Here is a 20,808-nt window from a genome sequence, read left to right as displayed (position 1 = left end):
AGCGTCTGTCCCAGCACTGGGGTAAGGAGGATGAGAATGAAGAGAAGTTTCCACTGGTTGCCTTTCCTCTCAGCTGTGTTTTACAATGTTCAGTTTGTAGAAGGCAACCCGCTCGCCCTCCCTATGGTTCCACTGTTGGAAAGAGGTTTGAACATACCTGTGGAAGACAAAACTGAGGGCGGCAGTGATGTTGAGGCGCTGGCACGTGAAAGGATCTCTGGAGAGAAAGCCATGGCTGATGAAGAGGGCAAATTGAGGGAGTCTGAATGCAGAAGCATCAAAAATACGATTGCTTAGCACACTTGTTTGATTTATCTCATTTGTCTAACTTGATCATTCCAGGTGATTATGCCTTTTCATAATGTAGTTGGGTTTTATAGCTAGTAACTGTTTCTGTGATTTAACAGCTCTTTTTACAACTTAGCTTTTTAGTGTACATGCAGTGTTTCTCGTGCAGTTTTCCGAGAAACCATGAAATATAACGGCCTCTTTCTTAATATATGTTTAGGCAGCTTTGCATTGCGCATTCCTTGACAGATGGACTATAAGTGTTGCTTGATCATGTGAATTTATTTTATTGCTATTTTTACAATGCATAAATATGCAACTGGTAGACCATAACAGCTCTTCGGTAATGGATAATACGTTTGCAGATCTAGATAAATCTTTGCTGACAAGTGCTATGCCTGCAGTAGTCACTGATTTACCAGGTGGAACTAAGGGCAGCCTGAGCAAGTTTCAGTTCATCTGTTTGCACCTGCTGCCACAGGTTGCACAGTTTGTACTACATCACTGCGCGGAATCTCCAGTAATACTGGACTGTCATCTCCCCAGCACAAGAAAACTAATTCCCATTCCAGTTTTCATTTCTCACCTCCATGTCCTGAATTCTGAGGTTTAGGTTTATAATTTCAAGAGCTCCAGTCTTTCATCAGGCATTCTTATGGAGGACGTCAGCACTGGCAATTTTACTGCAAAAGCATGAGCTTTTGTATGTCACTGCAATGTTTCTACTTCTCAAGAAAGAAGCTGTTGTGGCAGTAGAGAAGTACTGAAGCCTCCCTTGAATTTAGGGTGCGTTTTGAGGCCCATAGGATATACTTCTGCCATGCCTGAGCATGTGAAACTTGTGCTGATGTTGCTTAAACTAATATACAACTCGTGGCTGCAGAACTGGTCAACTGCGTTACTGAGCAGGGCAGAGAAGAGATGGGTTGCAGCTGGCCAAGGCCAAGGAGGACTTCACTGCTAAAGGAATGATCTTTGCAGCTTTGACTTCCAGTTGCTTTGGCATTCTCTGTCTTCATTATTTACCTGCCCATCTCCTTGTCCCAGTCTGGTGGTGGGTCTTCAAAAACAAAGAGCTGACCAAGAAAAGCAAAGGTGTTGGACGGGAACAACAGCAGTGATCTGACTATAGTCCAAATGAAATAAGGCTGTGCACGGTAGTCCCACACATGATGCGCAAGTCACATGTTTTGACAGCCATTAATGCAACAAAAAAGAGTATGCCCCACTGGGCAACCCCGAGAATTGGTCTTTAAATATTTCTCCTGGTTTGTTCAGTTCAACTGTCAAATAAAAAAAAAAGATTATGTATACTGTACTACTTCTAATACTGTTTTCACTCAATACTTTTATTCCATCTGCAAATAATTACCTTTGTTAGCTGTATGATTAAAAAGTTAAGTAAAGATCTACTTTAAAAAAGAAACATCAGTTTATATTAGAGGGTAACTTTACTTCTGAAAATTAAAATTATATGTCCTAAATCATAAGGCTCAGTTTGCCTGACTCTGGATGTATTTTTCCTACTCAGCCTTTAAGTTTTGAGAGCAAGAAAAGCTACACCTTGAAAGTAGAGGGTGCCAACCCCCACCTGGAAATGCGGTTCTTGAACCTGGGTCCCTTTCGCGACACCACCACCGTCCACATCACTGTGGAGGACGTAGATGAACCTCCTGTGTTTGAGCCCAGCTTCTACTTCGTGGAAGTGCCTGAGGATGTGGAGATTGGAACCACCATACAGACCATTATTGCCAAGGACCCAGATGTGACCAACAACTCCATCAGGTCTGTCTTGTCTTTGTGTGTTCCCCCATGAGTGTTCCCTAGTATGTATGGCTGGTGAGGCAATGATGAAACAGCACAGCTGGAACTCACTCTTTTTTAGCTAGTAGTAGCTGTCAGTAGGCTTATCCAAACCAGATCTCACACACTGAGGGGCTCTGCTATGACTGTCAAAGCAATGCGGGAGCTCACCATTGCCTTTTCTGTGGTATAGAGAATGTCTGCATCTAGCATTGCAAAAAAACTGGTCAAGCATGTCCTGATAGGATACATTGAAAACAAACCGCATACTGTCATACCTTTGCTGGCACAAAACCTGACAACATCACTAAGAATTTGCTGCCATACCGAGGGGAAGGTAACCAACTTACTTCTCCTTTCTCCCCCTCCTGATTCAAAGCCTGCCTTTGTCAACAGCTCAAATACACAGCTACTTTTAGAGTAGATTGAATGCATACTAATAAATATTCATGAGCCCCTAAATTGTATAGTGCCTGCTTAAAGCTACAGAGCTAGATATTCCCATATGGAGTTAAGAAAGGTAAAGGTGTATTTACAACCATGGGAGCTTTGTAGCTGCAACTCAGCAAGGAGACAAAGGAGCAGATTTGTGTGATCACACCACTCTGTTCCATAGTAGCTGCCAAGTCAGCCCAGTTTATCAGAGGATCGTTTCTCCAAGGCCAGCACACATACTGATTTCCACTACCTGCAGAAGCTCCAAGTGACTGCAAGTTAATCCCAGCAGGTTGGCTGCTTCTCTCATCTAAGAAACACTCTGGGTGTTGAGCTGCAGTTTGCCTAACCTTGGGTCAATCCAGCTTCTGAATTGTCTGTGTTCAGGAACAGGCATGGGAAATACAGGAGGGAGTCAAAACATCAAACATTTGGAGTTTTTAAAGAAAGTTAAATCTATATGAGCAGCTCTGGGCTTCACATAGGAGATCGGAGCAAACACAGAACCTGTTCTTCTTAATGATGTTATTTCCTGTGTTGCTGCTCTAATTAGTTTTTCATCTCACTATCTTAATATACCTATCTTTTCTATGTTATAAGGTTATCATACTTCTCATGATATTGTCTCGAATTCTTCAATAAAACTAAGTATTATACTGTCTACATCACAATTTCACTACCCTAAACTTGTTTTCACTTACATCCTATTTTGCTGATTACTGTCTAGCATTGTCCAAACACTGCAGTGCAGTTTTGTGCTACTCTGCTTAAAACAGTGTAAGAGTAATTCTGCAGACGATCAGAAGGCAGAAGTGTTCATTGTCATTTTTAATGAGGTTTCTCTTAGTTTTCTTCAGAGTTTTCCAGTGACTACCCTTGATGAAACAGCACTCTATAAAGCACAGAATGCATCACTAGAGATACATTACAATAAAAAAACAGTCGCAAATATTCACGGACTCCTTTGTAACTCTGTCACTTCCTGACTTTCTTCCTCTCTTTCTTCCCAGCTTCTGCCCTTTCCACTTTCCGTTCTTTCCTCCTTCCTCCCTTCTCTCCTTCCTCCCCCACACCTAATACATACAAATGTAAATGGTTGGGGTAGAGGAAATAGGAAAAAAAAAAAAGAAGAATAATAAATACTACTTGTAATGCTATCTAAAATACAAATGTTAAGAACTGGTTCTCCTTGCCTGTAATGGGGTCCACTCCGTCCATGACAGCTTTGTGCAGTATCATTCTGTGAGTGTTTAGGTTTGCTTTGCATTCTCTTTGCACAGGGCAAGGCAATATAAGAAAACCAAAATCCCATGTTTTGTTACACAAGCTGAAATCCATCTGAAATTAAAACAGTGATCTGACCCTCCTTTTGCCATTTTTTTCCAGTATGGAAAATCCAGGACATATTGTGGGGAGGGCTCACTAAACACGGGGAAACTCTCAAATCCTCATTTTTCCAGCATCCAGTTTCTGGACTCTCACACTGTGAAATTATAATGGCTGAAAATACATCATGATTGTTGTTAAGTGATTCAGGAAGATTACCTAAAGAATACAATGGAAACAAGTGTGAAGGAGCAGGTGTTATTAGCAGGAGAACTTACATGGAGAACCAGACAGAGGCTCCACCTGTGCCTCTTGACACCTGTGATGAATACCTCAACACTTAATCAGAAAGCCATATTCAACTTCAGATACTTGCTGGCCTTAAACTGTCAGAGAATAATTCTTTTTATAGCTCTCATACAAGAATAATTATTATAGCTAAATATAGGAACACTTGTACTTATTTCCTAAATAAATCAGAGGCCTCAGAAATCTATTTAAGAAGGGATGGGAAGGACTGGAAAGGAGAGTGAAGCAAACCTGCTATCCCACCTTCTTTGATTTTTCTGGAAAAAAATTGTAAAAGAATTTTCCAACAACACAGCTCAATAATATTTTATATCCCAGTTTAATAAGTTCCTATGTAAAGATCAGGCTGGCAAGCTTATTCCAGTCAACGCACCTGTGCTGAAAAGAGAAAATTCAGAAGAACAAGCCCTGTTCAGAGTCTGTTATGCTAATGTTTTCACTTCCCATCAACTTCAAAGAAGGAACCAGCCAAAATGAGGATAAGTCTGGGCTCTGTTTGAGGCTGTGACATTTACATAGGTTTGTGGGTGGCTTTTGCCAAAGGACCTCTTACCATGAGTATAGTTAGCTAGGAAGGCAACTTGTGCAAAATGCTGTTACGAGCAAGGTGATGCATACGAAGGGTATTGAGTATTTTACACACCCTGAAAAATGGTCCCCTGACTGCAGTGACAGCTGTCAATCAGCTGACTCCCTGCCCAAGTTTCCTGGCCTTCAGGTACCACTACATTTCCTTGCTCATGGATACAAAAAGTTTATTCCCAGCATTAAACTGATATAATATTAGCCAGGCAGGTTCAGCAATTATGATGAATGAACCTCACAGAGCGGGCTGCTTTTCCAGCTGAATGATGTGAGAAAGCCATTCATCATCCCCTTGAGTTGACATGGCTCAGTCAGTATGGATGGTTCAGGATGCAGGTGGAGTTTAATCGCCTGAAGGAGGAGAGAATACAAAAGCACAAGGAAGGGAACAGTTTCTCCTTGTCAGCGTAAGGTGCTCAGAGAATGAGCTGAGTAAAGTAATTTTCATTTTTGTCTCAGTCATGCCCAAGGAAAGGGCATAATTATTTTGCTTAGAAAAAGAAATCACATTCCCCACTGACAGATTTTCTCTGTAAAGCAGATGTTCCTGTGCTGAGCTGTGCCTTGCTTTGAGGCTTCTTCCTCTAAATCTTCCTGTCTTCCAGCTCCATCCAAGTAGTACTCACCATTAAATGCTGTTAGCCACATGAACTAGTTTTTTGAGCAGCTGACTTTACCTATACAAGTCAATGAAGCATATAACTAGGTTGTGGAAGAATGTGGATCTGCTGGGTATGACATTATTCCCATTGCTGGGGTATTTTGTTGGCTATAACACACAGTTTTCACAAGGGATGCATAATGCTTTTGATATGTACTCTTGCAGATACTCAATTGACAGGAGCAGCGATCCAGGGCGGTTCTTTTATGTCGACATTACATCAGGAGCACTGATGACTGCAAGACCTCTTGACCGGGAAGACGTTTCTTGGCACAACATCACTGTGCTGGCCATGGAGCTGAGTAAGGAGAATGCAAACTGTACATAGATTAAAAAGATATAATAGACAAAGTAGGCTGAGAGACAGATTCAGCAGTTCACATGTTCTTATGCACTGAGTAGGAAGCCGTGTTAATTGAATTACTTTTCTGACATCGACAAGCAAATACTGCATTTTATTTCTTTTTTGTGCTCCCTTTCACAGGATGGTAGGAGGAGTAGAGGCTGGCAATTCAATGCAGAGCGCTGCTTTTCCAATTCATTAGTATTCCAGGGATTTATTTAAAACTCTTTCTGATGTGTTTCTGCAAAAACTCTGTCTCTTCAGAAGGGCTAGGTAGCTAAAGCAGATGTTGTATACGCTGCACAGATGCCAGAGCTGCCAGTCCTACCTGGGAGGATTGAGTGGTGCAGGGACTGGTAGGCAGAAGTGATCCTGCACTACTAGGTCACCAGCTGAAATCTGCTCTGGTTCAGCAGCAAGTAAAGGTCATCACCGTCTGCTTGCTGCATAAATAATTTGGGCCAGAATGCTAAATTTGTTATGCATTTTGGTTTTACAGCAAACTAAAACTCAGCTCAGAATTCATCTGTTCCAAGCATTTACCTAGGCTTTGAGAGCAAGGAGATGCTGATTACTTCGTAGTGTCTCTGAAAAATTTAGCTGAGTTTGAAATACTAACAGATGTGAAATTCATAAAGGAGTTTGGGGAATATAAGCAAACAAAAGGTTCACGCAGTCTTCACCAGAAGTCTCTCTGGTCCATATAGCTTTTGCTCAGGATCTCAGTGCATCACCTGAGGGGCAGCAGCTTTTCAGAAGCTTGCTGCCAATAGCGGTATCATTCCTCATGTCTGAGAGAGTTCCCTGCACATTCAGGCTGTACCAGAGATATAGAGCAGTTTGAGAAGAAAAAAGATTCAAGACACTTGCCCAAAAATGGATCAGCCAACTTGAGGTTAGCAAAAAGAAGGTTCCACAAGAGTCAGGGTGACTCTGCCACATGTTTGCAGGCTGTTCCAGAACATGATGTTTTTCTGTCCCCTTTTTACTAGTGAGGAGCTGGTGACATGATAGGATCTCACCCCCATCCATTTTGACGCAAGTTTTATTTTCAGTCACCAGCAGCCATTGCAATTCCATGTAAATCCAAATACACACACAAGTCTGTAAAAGCTGCCCCTGTAGCAGCACTCAAGGGTGAGAGCAATATGAAGGCATGTCTTCCTTTGACTCATCCTCCATCAATCCTCTGTCAGTTTTGATCTGTACGTGTACAACACAGTATTTTAGTCTAGTGAATACGTGCAAAAATGTCATAGTTGTGCACTCCTGAATAAAGCTCCTACTTTAAAAAGTTAGATCAATATTGCTAAGAGTGTAAACACAGACATTCATCTGACACAATGACAGGTGTGTTAGCAAGATATGTATAGATATGTGGGAAGATGAAAGATTAAATTATAAATTAGGGAGAAACAATATAGTTTAAGACTATTATCTCAATGATACAATGTGACACATGTTACAGATACGGTACATTGAACATTTAAGAAAATTCCACGGAATAAGAAAATTCTCTATTGTTTATATGAACATATCAGTTCTTGTTATAAAGGGAGATCTATTTGGAGATAAATGCATAAAGTGGTATGGTGAAAAAGGAGATGAGAATACTCTTTTTTAAGAATTTTCTGGATTTTTGCACCTTTTCTGACCTCATAATAATGAATTTCCTTTTTTTTTTTTCCTGTTCTGCTCAGTGTTTTATCAGTAAATAAAGGAAAAAATATGTTTGGGGGAAAAAAAAAACAGTAAAAAAGAATTCTGTGGATACTTAGTTTGGAAATTGTGAAGATATGTGAAATGATGTATGGATTTACTGGCAAAGAAAGCTAATGAACCAGTGGGACAGAAGCATCACAAATGTTGGCATGCAGAATGCAAAACTTTCATTGCAATTTTAAGCTTCAGTGAAAGTTTTTCTGTACAATTTCATGTGTTACTACATTTTAACCCCATCTGTACAAAGTAACAAATCTTTGACAGCATTCATGAGTTCAAGGAACATAAATTCTGAGTAAATTCTAAAATGCAGAATTACCACTTTCAACGAGATCTGAATCACAAACCTATGCTTAAAAGAGTCCCTTTCTAATTTGTGCCACCAGCAGAGAGGCTTCACAAATACTATTGCCCAATCAAGGGACAGTAAAAAAATATATATATACTGGCATTGTCTAAAACTTTTGTTATAGAAATAGTCCCACTGGACCAAACGAGGTTGAAGTTTTCATGGAATTTGTTTGAAAGAGGTGTGATCAGATGGGAAGCCAGGCTAGAGAGAGATGCATTTGCAGCTTCACTCCGAGTCACACAAGCCGCAAGCAATCGCAGCTCCCTATGTGAAAATGCCATTTAACATGAGTCAGTACCCAAAAAACTGCTTTACCTCTGAAGCAAGGTGAGGAGCAGCCCCTTCCCCTTCCTGTACACTGTCTTTCTTTACATTGTGCCTCCTCCTTCCAGACAACCCCTCTCAGGTGGGCAGCGTCTCTGTGACAGTGAAAGTCCTGGATGTGAATGACAACGCGCCGGAGTTTGCAAGGTTTTATGAAGCTTTTGTTTGTGAAAATGCCAAAGCAGGGCAGGTGAGAAACACTGGTAATGCCAGGGGCTGGGGAAGGAATGCCATCCTACACAAAGGCAGCATGTCAGAAAGGGTGAACGTTGAAAAGAGGGTTCAGCTAACCACGCATTTCACCTGAACTCTGGTGAACAGTTGTCTATGCTGCTTTCCAAAGGCAAGTACATCACACTGGGATTAGCATCATACATAGCACCTCTTTTTTGTCCCCCAGTAGTTTCCAGGATCACTGCACAATATGCTTCATGGCTGAAATTAAGCCTTCCTTTGGGCAGGTGCCATCAGGCAAACATCCAGTATGTCTGATAACAGCAACAAAGAGAGAAGTGTTATGAGAAATGCCGTGGAGATAATCCGGCCCGCCTGTGGCAGACAAGGCTTACTGTTAAAAGACTCTATTTATAAGAGCCTTAAGCACCCTGGACTTATGGGATTTGAGCAGAACAAACTACACCAGCTTCAAAGGGGAGCCAAGCTGAACCCGTTTTGCTGGGACAAAGAGTCATTGACAACATAGGACTTCCCTCTCCACACACTGTAAGCCAGGACCTCTAACCAAGCAGGGAAGCCTTTTTGCTCCTCTCCCATCTAAAAGCCCATTAAACCCCTTGAACAAGGTCTGCCTTTGTCACAGATGGACATGATCTCTCTCTCGCTGGAGCTGGTGTGAGCTCTACTGCCGATTGCTTGTAGGGAGGCAACTTGGGTGCTTTGCCACCCAGGGTCCACAGTGAGACTTGTGTCTCCTAGTGCAAACCTGACTAGCATAATTTAAACATATAGACACATCACTCGTGATTTGTGAAGAAAAAATTATGCTAGTAATATTGCTGTGTGTTCACTGAAGCTTCTTCCAGCTTGCTGTGAAGCAGAATGAAATAGCTACTCACTGCTGGGACAACTGTCTCGCAACTATCACATATAGGATAATTTCATCTCCCTAATTTACAGAGGATCTTAAAAGTACAGGGAGTAGAAATCATTGCATACTTTTTTTCCTGGTTTTGAAAAGTGGGTGCCCTAAATAATAAGTTTTCTGAGAAATGCACTCTAATTTAGACTATTTCCTTATGTAAAGAAAGACAGCTTCTGTTTCCACTCTTTGAAAAGTTCTGAAATAATTTTTAAGGTGGTGAACAAGACTTCGTGGGTCTGTCATTTACCTTCGAATTCAAAAATAACTTTTGAATGTAAAAATCCAAGTGAAGATTTATTCCTTGTCTAAAAAGATGTCAGAATGTTTATTCAGACAGAGCTATAGCTCACTGTGCTTCAAGCTGTTAGACCTACTTTACTAAGCCTCTATAGGTGAGCTGACAAATCTCTTTGTGGATTTAACATTGTCTTAATTTCTTTCTGTGACGTTATATATTGCACACACAGAGTGTTTGCATAGTTACCTTTACTCATTCTCTTTTCCACTGACAACTTGGAAAGAATTGAATTGATTTAAAATTAAGAGTGATAAAATAATTAACCTGAAGTCCTTTTCTACCTGCGAAATGAAGTTGAAAATAATCATGGACTTCTTACAAGCTCTCTAATGCACAATGAGTATTCTGAACACACTGGAAAAATAATTGTGCAGCAGAAAATAGGGATGCATGAGAGAAAAGTGTCTGTTATTTGAAGCAAACCAGCTATTTCCTTTTTTTAAAGGTGATTTGCATAATGATAGCAAAATATATGAAGCCTGCAAGGTTTTGAGTCTCTTTTATTTATCTACTGTACATCTGCAAGACAGTTTCATTCAAATGCTCCATTTGCTTATATATATAAATGTATATGATATCTGTTTATTCATATTATATATATATTGCTTCTCAACTGTTTCTGCTTTGTTATCATACCCTATAGCTTATCCAGACAGTGAGCGCCATTGACAGGGATGACCCACAGGATGGTCAGCACTTCTACTATAGCTTGGCTCCGGAGGCAGCCAACAACCCCAACTTTACTCTAAGGGACAATCAAGGTAATCAGAGTGGACACAGACAGTTATGTACTCTAATTTCTAATGCCTGAGTTGGACTTGAGAGGCTGTGACTTACACTGTGTGATAAGACTGCCATTTCAAATAATACCAAGTGACACCTGCTCCTTAAATGCAGCAATAAAATAACATATTACTTAATACATTTGAAGGTTATAAGGTATTTTCTTCTTATAAATATTCTCTAGAAATAGGCCCCTTTTTCTTCTTTGATGAAATGTGTCAGTGTTTTGTGCAAATTCAGATCTTGTGGCCAGGCTGCAGGCATCTTGGATAACGGAGTGGAAATTGCATTCATTGAAAGGGAGATGCTTAAATGTAGGACAGCAACTGGAACTAGGAGACATATCTGAAGGGAATTATGTTGTTCCTTTTTTTTTTTTTTTTGTACTTTTCATGTTTCTCCCAGGCACAGAAAGGGAAGGTTCTAGTACTGTTCTAGTCTTTTACCCCAAGCACTTTTTTTCTCCCTCTTTTGTACATCCTCATTTCTGTAGGAAAGGGCAGGAGATGGGGAAGAATATGCAGAGCCTTAGGGGGATAATGGCATGCAGCTTAAAGTCTGTGTAAGATCTACTAAGTATAAACTGAAACAGCAGTGAGAAGACTCATGGCAAAGTGCTGGCAGGTGAGTGTCCTAACCAGTGGAATTTACTTCTTTTGGGGAAACTTTGGTAGGCTTAGACCATGCAGGAAAGCCCCACTTTGGCAAGCCTTTGCATGACTGCTGCTGATAGAAGATCTTGACGGGCAGATACTGGTGCTTAGGTCAGATCCACAACAGCCTTCATGGGGAAAGAGGGAGGACTTTGAGTGACCTGGTGCAGAGCTTTGAAAGCCAATATGAAGGGGCTGTATTTCAGTAGAAGTTTAGTATGTAAAGTACAGCAGATCAGCAAGTGATTCCAGAATAAATGGGCAGAAAGCATGGCCACCTGCAGCATCTGTGCTGGCCTCCAAGCATTCTGCCTGCCCCTGCTCCTACTCTTGCCTGCTTGTCGCATGTGTTTCCATAACCCCTGTCTGTGCCTCTGCAGGCATATGAAAAAGCAGTGAGGATGCAAACATCTATTAAAACATGCTACTTGCAAAGTTGGGAACCCTCCTATACTGCGCGCTAATGTTTTTTCATCCCAAACCCCATTTTCTTTCTATAGTGTCCCTGAAGCCTTGTCCTGGGTTCAGCAGTAGCAGTCATTTTTCCCACACAGGATTTCTTGCATTTTTATTCCCATCTCTCTCCCATTGTCTCCCTCTTTTTATTTTTGAATATATATTGCCAAAATAAGTGAACAAATAAAACACAACTATTGCTAAAACATTTGGCAAACTAGGCTCATTTCACCCTCAAGGCATTGTTCTAAAAAAAGAAACAAAATTATCAGCATCAGATGCACTTTTTCTGTCTAAGGCTGTACTTCTGATAATTTATAGTGACAGCAATGACTGAATGGCTGTGCCTCCCGCTCTGTAAAATACCAGTTTTCCAGAGATATACAGCACAAGAAACTTAGGGTACTATCGGTTACAGACCTGAAATAAAAAATGTAAAATATCAAACAACTGACTATTCGAAATACAGACATTAAGGATTAATTTAGTGCCTCAGCAATTTTGAGTGCAGTAGTCATTTCAGTAACAATAATTTATATTTTCAGCTAGAGACCACTAAGGACTACATAAATCATATGACATAGTCACAGAGGGGGCAGCTATATTGTATGTCAAAGGGTGGCAAGACAAGAAACAGAACCCTCCTTGCTAGTCCCAGCGTCCCCATGTAAACACAAGACAGCAATATTTCTCAGGCTGCGGGAAGGCGCTATTAAGATTTGCAGTTGTGCTGATTACTTGGTTGTCCAATATAGCAGTAGGAGAAACTGCAAAACATGAAGCCTTCCTGGCACAATTAAAACCTTGATTTATACTGAGCAACAGATAGATCACACTTTGCCTTCTGATGAACTGTTTTACATATTTCTATATTTCTTTGGCCCTTGGCATTTTAGTCTCTGAGAACTTCTTCAGTCTCTTTATTCTCCACATATCTCTGGTAGGCAGAGAAATCCTATTGTTCTCCATTTTTACAGTCGGGGATCCAGGGCAAAAGAAATTAAGCTACTTACATGCCTAGTTCCCTTTGAGCTCAGTAAAATCAGTGGGAGATAAATATGTGAGTATCTGCAAAGATCTGCGACTAAATGACCTCCCAAGGCCTTGTAGGATATATGTGATAAAGCAGGGAATTGAGCTGGAGTCTCCCATCTCTTTGGTTACTCATGTAGGACATTGTCAAGCCATCTTTGCCTGATTCTAAATCTACTGAGATTATGCTAGGGAAAAGTTGTCAAAAGAGGCTTGGTGTAAGAATAGGATGAACAAAAGAATCTTCCTGCATTTCCAGATTAAACTCTGAGCTGATCTTCTGCTGACCTTTAACTGATGGCCTCCATCTTTGGGTGAACTGATGAAGAGAGCAGACATTTTCATGGGTGCAGATTTCAGTGTCATACCACAGTCAGGACCATCATTAGAAGACTCTGGCAGTCCTCCCCAACCCTAACCCTAACCCTAAACTTGTCCTAGAAAATTACGGGCTGTTTGTTCCTCCCCTAAAACCGCGATCTACCTCACACCTCGGCAGAGAGCAAAAGCAGTGAGCTGAAAATCCCCGAGTAAAAATGTGACCCCTTCCTCAAGCCAGTGGTGTCTGTAATGCCTGCTTCCTTGTGCTCTTTCTCCCACTCCGGGTGAAATATTTCTTTGCATGTTTCTCTATATTCATAATTATTACAATTAGGTTTTAGAAACTAACAGAAGTTCTGTAGTAACCATCCCCCGTTCCTGTACAGATGCACACAGAAAACAAGGCTTTCTTGTAAGGAGAGTGGTGTTTAGCTCTGATCTCAGTGTTTGGACCTACACAGTGGTTAAATCCCCTAACCTCTCCAGGGAGGTACACCACTTTCAGTGGGGCAGAAAGCTGCAGGAAAGAGATGCTCCGTGGCTTGCTCTCACAACCACATAAAGACACCAGCCTGTACACCTGCGGGAAGTACAGTTTTCACCTCCTCCTAATGACACAGGCACAGGACTAGCTATGCTGTGATCACCAGTATCTCTGCTCAGCACTATAGCTAAGTGCTACTATCCAGCCTTCTGTGAGCCAAAGAAGCTGTGTTGGAAGCTGCGATGCAAAAAATGTTGTGCATTCTTATCATGCTTGTTTTTTTTTTCTTCTTATATAATGGGGCTTTCATGTCCTCACAAGCCCTCTTCTCTTGATGGCTGAGGCTTAGCAGATATCAAATTTGGAAGAAAATTGTGTATTCCTTTTTCTGCCATGCTGCACCACATCCCGGCATGTCCTTCACACTGCAGTAGTACATCAGATCACATTAGCTTTTGATGAGTCACACAACAAGCTTTGGCACCAACATATTGCAGTTGCAAAGTAACAGGTAGAGCGATTCTTTAGGGATGATTTGGATGCCTGACTGTTGCAAAACAAAACTAAGGGATGAAACGTAATGCTGAGAGTCACCTGGAGAACTTTATCACCAAGAACACTTAAGATGTGGGTGATATGTTCAGCATATCACAGCAAAAATACATACATGTGTGTATAAAGTTATTATTATTATTTAATTATAGAGACCTGGTTTGGGCCTGAAAAGAAAAAGTTATGGTTAAAAACACTTGAGATCTCTCACTAGCTAATTTTGCACAGCTTCATCCAGGTTTACTGCCTTTGACTTCTTTTGCAGGCAAAGTACGATCAGCTCAGAATAATGAAGTCTTTTTTCTTCACAAAGAGCAATTTCACATAAGATGAAGGTCTTTTGTCACCTAGTCATAGAATAGAATTTGTTACTCCTGCTGTAAGTCAGTTTAAAGAGAGTGAGTCTTTCACCCAGGAAAGAGAAAAGCGACCAAATTAGTACACTGTTAAGGTGACAGGTGACATAGACATTTCCATTCACACAGCATAAATGCAGACACTTGGCCATTTTCTGCACTTTGGGATGCTTTTTCTTATGCTAAAACAGGCCCAGTGTTGAAAAGACATGGTATTAATAGCTGGAGAGCACATACTAGAGGGCACATGAAAAGCCCAAAGGTATGGGCACCAGTACCATATGACGCCATAAGATTTGCAGCACAAAATATGGAATTCTGAGCATAATTTAAGTCTAGCAGGCAAGTCTAGTGAGTCTAGCTTGAGTTTGCTTATATTCCATAGCCAGCTGTACATAACACTCTTGATTTCATTCCCAAAAGCCATCAAATCATTTCTGATGTTCAGACTACAGCAGGTAATACAGCTGATTTATCTGCATGCAACCTGAGTCTCTGCACTGAAGAAAATAACCCAAGATTATAATTTTAGCAGTAAACTGATAGGGAAATAACAAGGAAGTGGAACAATCCCTTCTTGATATTTTGGGGGTTTTCTACAGTGTGCTTGTGATCAGGTTTCTTGCCATTTCTGGGTTGCAGCCACTTTGTGCCAACCCACCTGGGAATAGCCAATTGGCATCCTGCATTTCCAGGCTTAGCAGATGTACATTGGTAACAACCTGGAGATGCAGGTGGCCCGACTGTGGCCTCTCTTGAACCAAGGAAACAGGAAACAAAACTAAGTAGTAAAAGAAACCACATGAAACTCAGCTCCCAAAAACCCACAGCATCGCCGCATGGGGTCAGGTCAGGTAGGTCTGCCAAAGAGAAAAATTACTTGTGTTCCCCATTTATCATTGCTGGACCAAGATTTGCAGACATGTTTGTAAGAAGGGCCAATTTTCCTGCAGGTTCCTTTTGACTCCCTGGTGGCCCAGTTCCCATTGGAGACATCCAGTCTTATGCTTTCCAAAAGTCTCTGAGGCCAAGAAGCTTGAAAGTCAGCACTAAAAAATCATCACTGATCTCCAAAGATTTTGCCTAGGCATTCCTGTGGTGAGAAATGAGAAGAACAAATTCCTGAGTTCAGTTTCTTTCTCATTAGGAAACATGGTGCAGTCTGAGGAATTTGAGGGAGAGGGTAGGCAGGAATTCAAATGCCACTGGGAAATTCTGACATTTTTAAAAAGAGGCTGAATATGGAGAAGAAGCCCCAAAGGTAGGAATTTTGCTTGAAATGACCAACAGCAACTGACTGTTAGGTCACTCTTTTACTATTTTTTATAGCAGCATCACTTTGATTCCTTTTGATTTATATAAAAAAAACAGGCAGTTACATTAAATGAAGCAGAATGGTCATATCAAAGCAGAATAATTCTGACAATGATGACATAAAGCATTCTGGCTTCTTTCAATGGCAAAAGTGCCAGTGAAATTGCATGTATTGCACTGAAAAAAGTTTAGTTGCAAGTTTTCAACTTATTGCTGCTTTAGAATAGCAATCTGTTTTTTCCTTTGTCTTTTTGTTGACTCAAGCAGATGACCATGCCATATATCAAAAAACATGAAAAGTACCTTAACACGTCCACAACGGTTATACACCAGCATTTCCAAAACAGTGCCAGTGCTTAAGAGTGAAGTCTAGAAAAGATGTTAAGTATGAACAAACAAGGACAACAAGTTTCCTTCAACTGTTTGTTTCTGTCTTGCCTTCTGAAAGCTCTTTTAGCTAAATCTGGAGGCTGTGAGTTTGCTCTGGGCACTTTATATCAGAAGGGTTAAAAGCAGCTCCTAAGGTGTATATGCCTTGCAGGTTTGGAGCTGTGGCATGAGAAGAGACTGTAATGAGGCAGAAACAAAATGCTGATTTGTGACAAATTGATACAAACCAAAGAAAAAAAGAGAGAAGACAAATATATGTGTGGGTCTAGGGGTGATTTTTTTAACCTTCCTTCTCTGCTGAATTCATGTGCTCTGCATGTAAGCTCTTCTCTCCATTTATTTTCTACCCTCAGATAACACGGCATGGATTTTGACGAGGCGCTCTGGTTTCAGACAACATGAGCAGAACACCTTTTACCTCCCCATCCTGATCAGTGACAACGGCCGCCCCGTGCTGAGCAGCACAGGCACGCTGACTGTGCACGTGTGCAGCTGCGATGACGACGGCATGGTGATGTCCTGCAATGCAGAGGCCTACGTCCTCCCCGTCAGCCTGAGCAGAGGGGCACTCATTGCGATCCTTGCCTGCATCTTCGTCCTGCTCGGTAAATCCTTGGCTTCTTAGGAAAAGTCAGACTCTTCAGCTCTGGCCAGGGGGTTGCTGATCAACCAAAAGTGAAGGATGCACACGCACATGCACACACACGTCTATGCATATATATATATTATATGTAGACACACACATACTGAAAGGGCCAAATCAAGGACCAGATGGCCAGACGGTATAGTCAGCTGCATATGGCTTCAGACCCTGGGGTGTAGGAATGAGGAAAAACTATGGCCTGCAAATATTTCTGCCAGATGCCAAAGTGCCAGGGTGTCTAATATCACCCTGCTTTCCTGGAAGAGGTATGCCAGGAGGAAGTCCTAAGAGCTGCGGCTGGGGACAGATTACTTTCTCATCCTCAGCAGTTCCTGATCATGTTCTCCCGCAGGAAACAGGAATGGTAAGCCCTATTCCATCTCTTGTCTTTTGACAGTAGATATTCCCACCTCCATATATTTTCCTTGAGGCACTACATTAAAATGGTGCCTGTGCTGCTATAAAAGAGCTGAGCATCTTGCATGTGTTCTGTCTCTACAAATAAATTTAATTCCTTTCTTGCCCAGACTTTCTATGTCCCCTGATAGCTGTTGGTACCAAAAGAATTTCAGAGCTGCCCTCATTCACTCTCTCGAGTCATGAGATATTAGTTCAAAACACACATTCCCTGAAATTTCAGGGGACACAGTTTGAGGAACAGTGGAGTAAGATACTGGAAAAATTCTTTAGAAGTATCTCAATTCTGGCTGTTCAAAGGAGCCTAGGTACCTCGGGTGGAAATTTCAGCGTTCAAAACCTTTGCTGAGTTCTAGCCCTGGAAATACAGTCAACAATTGATGGCACATTTTCAATAATACAGGGCCCTGGTGCTTTTCTGACCACTGGTTCCCATGCTAAGAAGCACGGAGAGGATGATGAGCACCAGCACAGCAGCACTGCAAGAGGGTTGCAGATAAAACGAAACCAAAAAAAAACCCTTTGGAGGAGACCAAAGGGCTAGCTCTGCATTTTTCTATGTAGGCAAAAGTACCACCATGGTGCCTTGGCACCATCCGTCTATGTGACATGCAGCCCCGAGCCAGAGTCAGACCTTGGGCTGAGGGCTGCAAGCAGGCTGCAAAAAGCTGTTACACAGCAGGAAAAGAAAGTACCTCTATGGAGCTGTGTGCCACTACAGATAAACTGTTATTGATTGTCTGATCTGGCTAACTTAAAAGTAGCTCAAGTATTGCTATAGTGTATCGCAACCACCACTGGATATACATGCCTTGTCACTGAGAGTTAAGAATTAAGGTGGGAAAAGGGACAGATTAGCAGGACCTCACACAACTGTTAGACTTGGGGTTGAGGGATTGCTACACCACCCACCTGCGAACACCACAGCTCTTTAAATCCAAGGGACTGACTGGGCTCATGAAAGGGAAATCAGGGCAGCAGAGAGCCTAAAGCCCTCATAAAATCTGCCCCTTCACTGATGGCTCCATGTCTCTCTGTTGCCTCCTGCAGTGCTGGTTCTCCTCATCCTCTCCATGCGGCGTCAGCGGAAGCAGCCATACATCATCGATGAGGAGGAGAACATCCACGAGAACATCGTCAGGTATGACGACGAGGGTGGCGGGGAGGAAGACACAGAGGCCTTTGATATTGCTGCCATGTGGAACCCGCGGGAGGCTCAGCTGGTGGTGAAAAACCGGCAGGACATGCTCCCTGAAATAGAGAGCCTCTCCCGATACGTACCTCAGGCGTGCGTCATGGACAACAACGTCCACAACTATGTGCTTGCTAAGCTGTACGAAGCTGACATGGACCTGTGGGCGCCTCCCTTCGACTCCCTCCAGACGTATATGTTTGAAGGGAATGGCTCGGTGGCGGAGTCACTCAGCTCCCTACAGTCGGTGACGACAGACTCAGACCAGAGCTACGACTACCTGACAGACTGGGGGCCGCGCTTCAAAAAGCTGGCCGAGATGTACGGTGCCACGGACAGCAGTGGGGCTCTGTGGTAACAGACAAGGAATGGCAGAGGGGTTTCCATGCAAAATGGCGTCCAGTTAGGTCCATTCTCATCAAATGCTTCCATGGACATGAGTGAGGCCTCCTAAAAAATAGCAATACGGTGCTTGGATGAGAATGGGAAGAAGGGTGCAAATGAAGGTCTCTCTGGATCAGCTTTACTCAGTTAAATTAAGTCACATTTGCGAAACAGTGGGAAGCAGAAGGAAGAAAGTTTTTTCCTGTTTCATACAGCAAAATTGGAAAGCTCCACAGCTGGACTATAATGACATTTATTCTCTTTCTCCCTTTCTCTCTCCCTCGTACACGGCAGCTTACTGAGCTCTGTACTTCTGGGTTCAAAGATCTACGAACTCCAACTGTAATCTCCAATTCACTATGAAATAGCCAGCAGAGAAAATCTGTTCCCCCCCAGTTATTTTTCCCCCATTAAAAAGGAAAAAAAAAAAAAAAATAAATTGCTTGCTAACAAGAGGAAGAAAAAAAAGAAAAAATCCCTCAAAGCAGAAAATTGAAACTGGAATCTCAGAGGGCTCTTTGTAAAGTAAACCTCCTCTCTTTGCTGGTAACGGAGTCCTTTTATAATCCTTCAGAAACAAGGCTGAGGGTTTTTTTCCACCTGGCTGAGAGGGCTGGGGAAGAGGCTTTGAATTTCTGCTCTAGTTTAATGGCTGATCTATAAGTCATTGGCGTTAACACTAATCCATCTCCTATCAAGATTGTGTAAATTTATTCTTGGCTCCTTAAAACCATGACTCCACTAAACTGCTCAGAACAAAACCAGAAAATCTGCCTCTTTTGCACTGTAGATGTCTCTTCCATGTGCCAAATGTGAAGATTGGATTCTACCAATGAAAGCCAAATAAATTTAAAAAAATAAAAACTATATTTGGTAACTACATGGGTTAGATGGGCTTTCCTAATCTGTGTGAGGTCAATCCAAGGGATGTTTACATACTGTAGATAACCTACTTGAACAAATGCAGTATTATAGACCAATAAATGGATGTAAGAAAATTACATGTATAAGTTTTGTATATTTGTTAATTTTGGTAATAAATATGATGTACTGCATACAGTACAGTACCTTAGCACCTCTTTTAATAAAAGTTAAACAGAAGGGAGAGTCTGATGGTAATTTATTGACTACTTTACTCACAGCAGTTAGTGTTTTTCTGTGGCTTTACAAACCTTGAGCATCAAAAAGAAATGGTTCATCTGCATTGTGTCAAGGAGACAGGCCTTCAGTTTGCAGGTTCAAGCAGACTGCCTCCTCCTTTTGTTGTTGTTCACTTGGGCACTGTCCTTAGCAGTGAATTGTAGAATCATACAATGGTTTGGGTTGGAAGAAACCTCAAAGACAATCTAGTTCCAAACCCCCTGCCATGGGCAGGGAGGTCTTCCACTCTACCAGGTTGCTCAAAACCCCATCCAACCTGGCCTTGAACACTGCCAGGGATGGGGCAGCCACAGCTTCTCTGGGCAACCTGTGCCAGTGCCTCACCACCCTCACAGTAAAGAGCTTCTTCCTAGTACCAGCCTAAGTGCATTCCAGCCATGGTGAAGTAAAAAGAAATTCTTGGTGGATGATTTTTGAAACATTATGGCTGGGGCATTTTGAAGCTTGGAAACCAGTTACACAGCCCTGACAAAATCTCGTGCCTTCAGAGACGTGACAGACTGTAACATGCAATATCCATTTATGGCTATTCTTACTCTGCAATTAAAGTTTTGAGCCCAGATCTTATCTTGTTTGCGTGTGCAAATGGGAAGGGGCAGGGAAATTACACTAACACAAGTTTCATGGAAGGTGGCTAAAGGCTTCTGAAAGCAGAAAAGTCAGCAAAGGCATTTGAAGGTTTCTTTCTAGCTAAGGAATCTGTCTATCTCAAAATACCCAGAAACAGATGTGCAGACATAACTGTCCAGTTACCACACGTTTACCATGTCAGTACTGTGCTCAGTTTCTGTTGCAGATGTGTGTGAAACACTGCTGTCTCTAACTTTGCCTCATCTACACCTGTACTAATTTAAGACAGAAGCCTTGTTTCCACAGAGTTGTACAAAGTCACGTGCCCCTGGAGAGCCAAGCAGCCAGCAAGATAAAAAAAAATTTAGTGACTTCTCAACAAACAAAGATGTGAAAGCTGTGCCTTCACAAACACAGTATGCCATGGGTTCTACTTATCACCTGAACCTGCCTTACAACATCACAGTAAAAGCACTGAAAATTATGTCATAATGATTGTTTTACTTATCCTGGAGCACTTATGTTCACATATCACATTGGTTTTACAACACT

The 20,808-nt window shown here is 41.8% G+C and overlaps 1 protein-coding gene across 2 annotated transcripts in view; it reads left to right on the top strand.

Annotated features, from left to right (window-relative positions):
• The window catches only part of CDH20 (cadherin 20), a 113,568-nt gene extending 93,942 nt beyond the window's left edge, over positions 1-19,626 (top strand). For both annotated transcript variants that reach the window (XM_057399416.1, XM_057399417.1), the window contains exons 7-12: positions 1,820-2,073; positions 5,573-5,709; positions 8,217-8,338; positions 10,192-10,309; positions 16,243-16,494; positions 18,000-19,626. In XM_057399416.1, the coding sequence (XP_057255399.1) occupies positions 1,820-2,073; positions 5,573-5,709; positions 8,217-8,338; positions 10,192-10,309; positions 16,243-16,494; positions 18,000-18,499 (1,383 nt within the window). In that variant the 3' untranslated portion in view covers positions 18,500-19,626. The remainder of the gene's footprint in view (positions 1-1,819; positions 2,074-5,572; positions 5,710-8,216; positions 8,339-10,191; positions 10,310-16,242; positions 16,495-17,999) is intronic.
• The last annotated feature ends 1,182 nt before the right edge of the window (positions 19,627-20,808 follow it).

Source organism: Pezoporus wallicus, unplaced genomic scaffold (genome assembly GCF_028554395.1).
Source record: "Pezoporus wallicus isolate ANWC-B61680 ecotype Strahan unplaced genomic scaffold, APGP_CSIRO_Pwel_v1 contig_818, whole genome shotgun sequence".
Taxonomy (NCBI): Eukaryota; Metazoa; Chordata; class Aves; order Psittaciformes; family Psittacidae; genus Pezoporus; species Pezoporus wallicus.
This window is presented reverse-complemented; position numbering and strand designations above follow the sequence as displayed.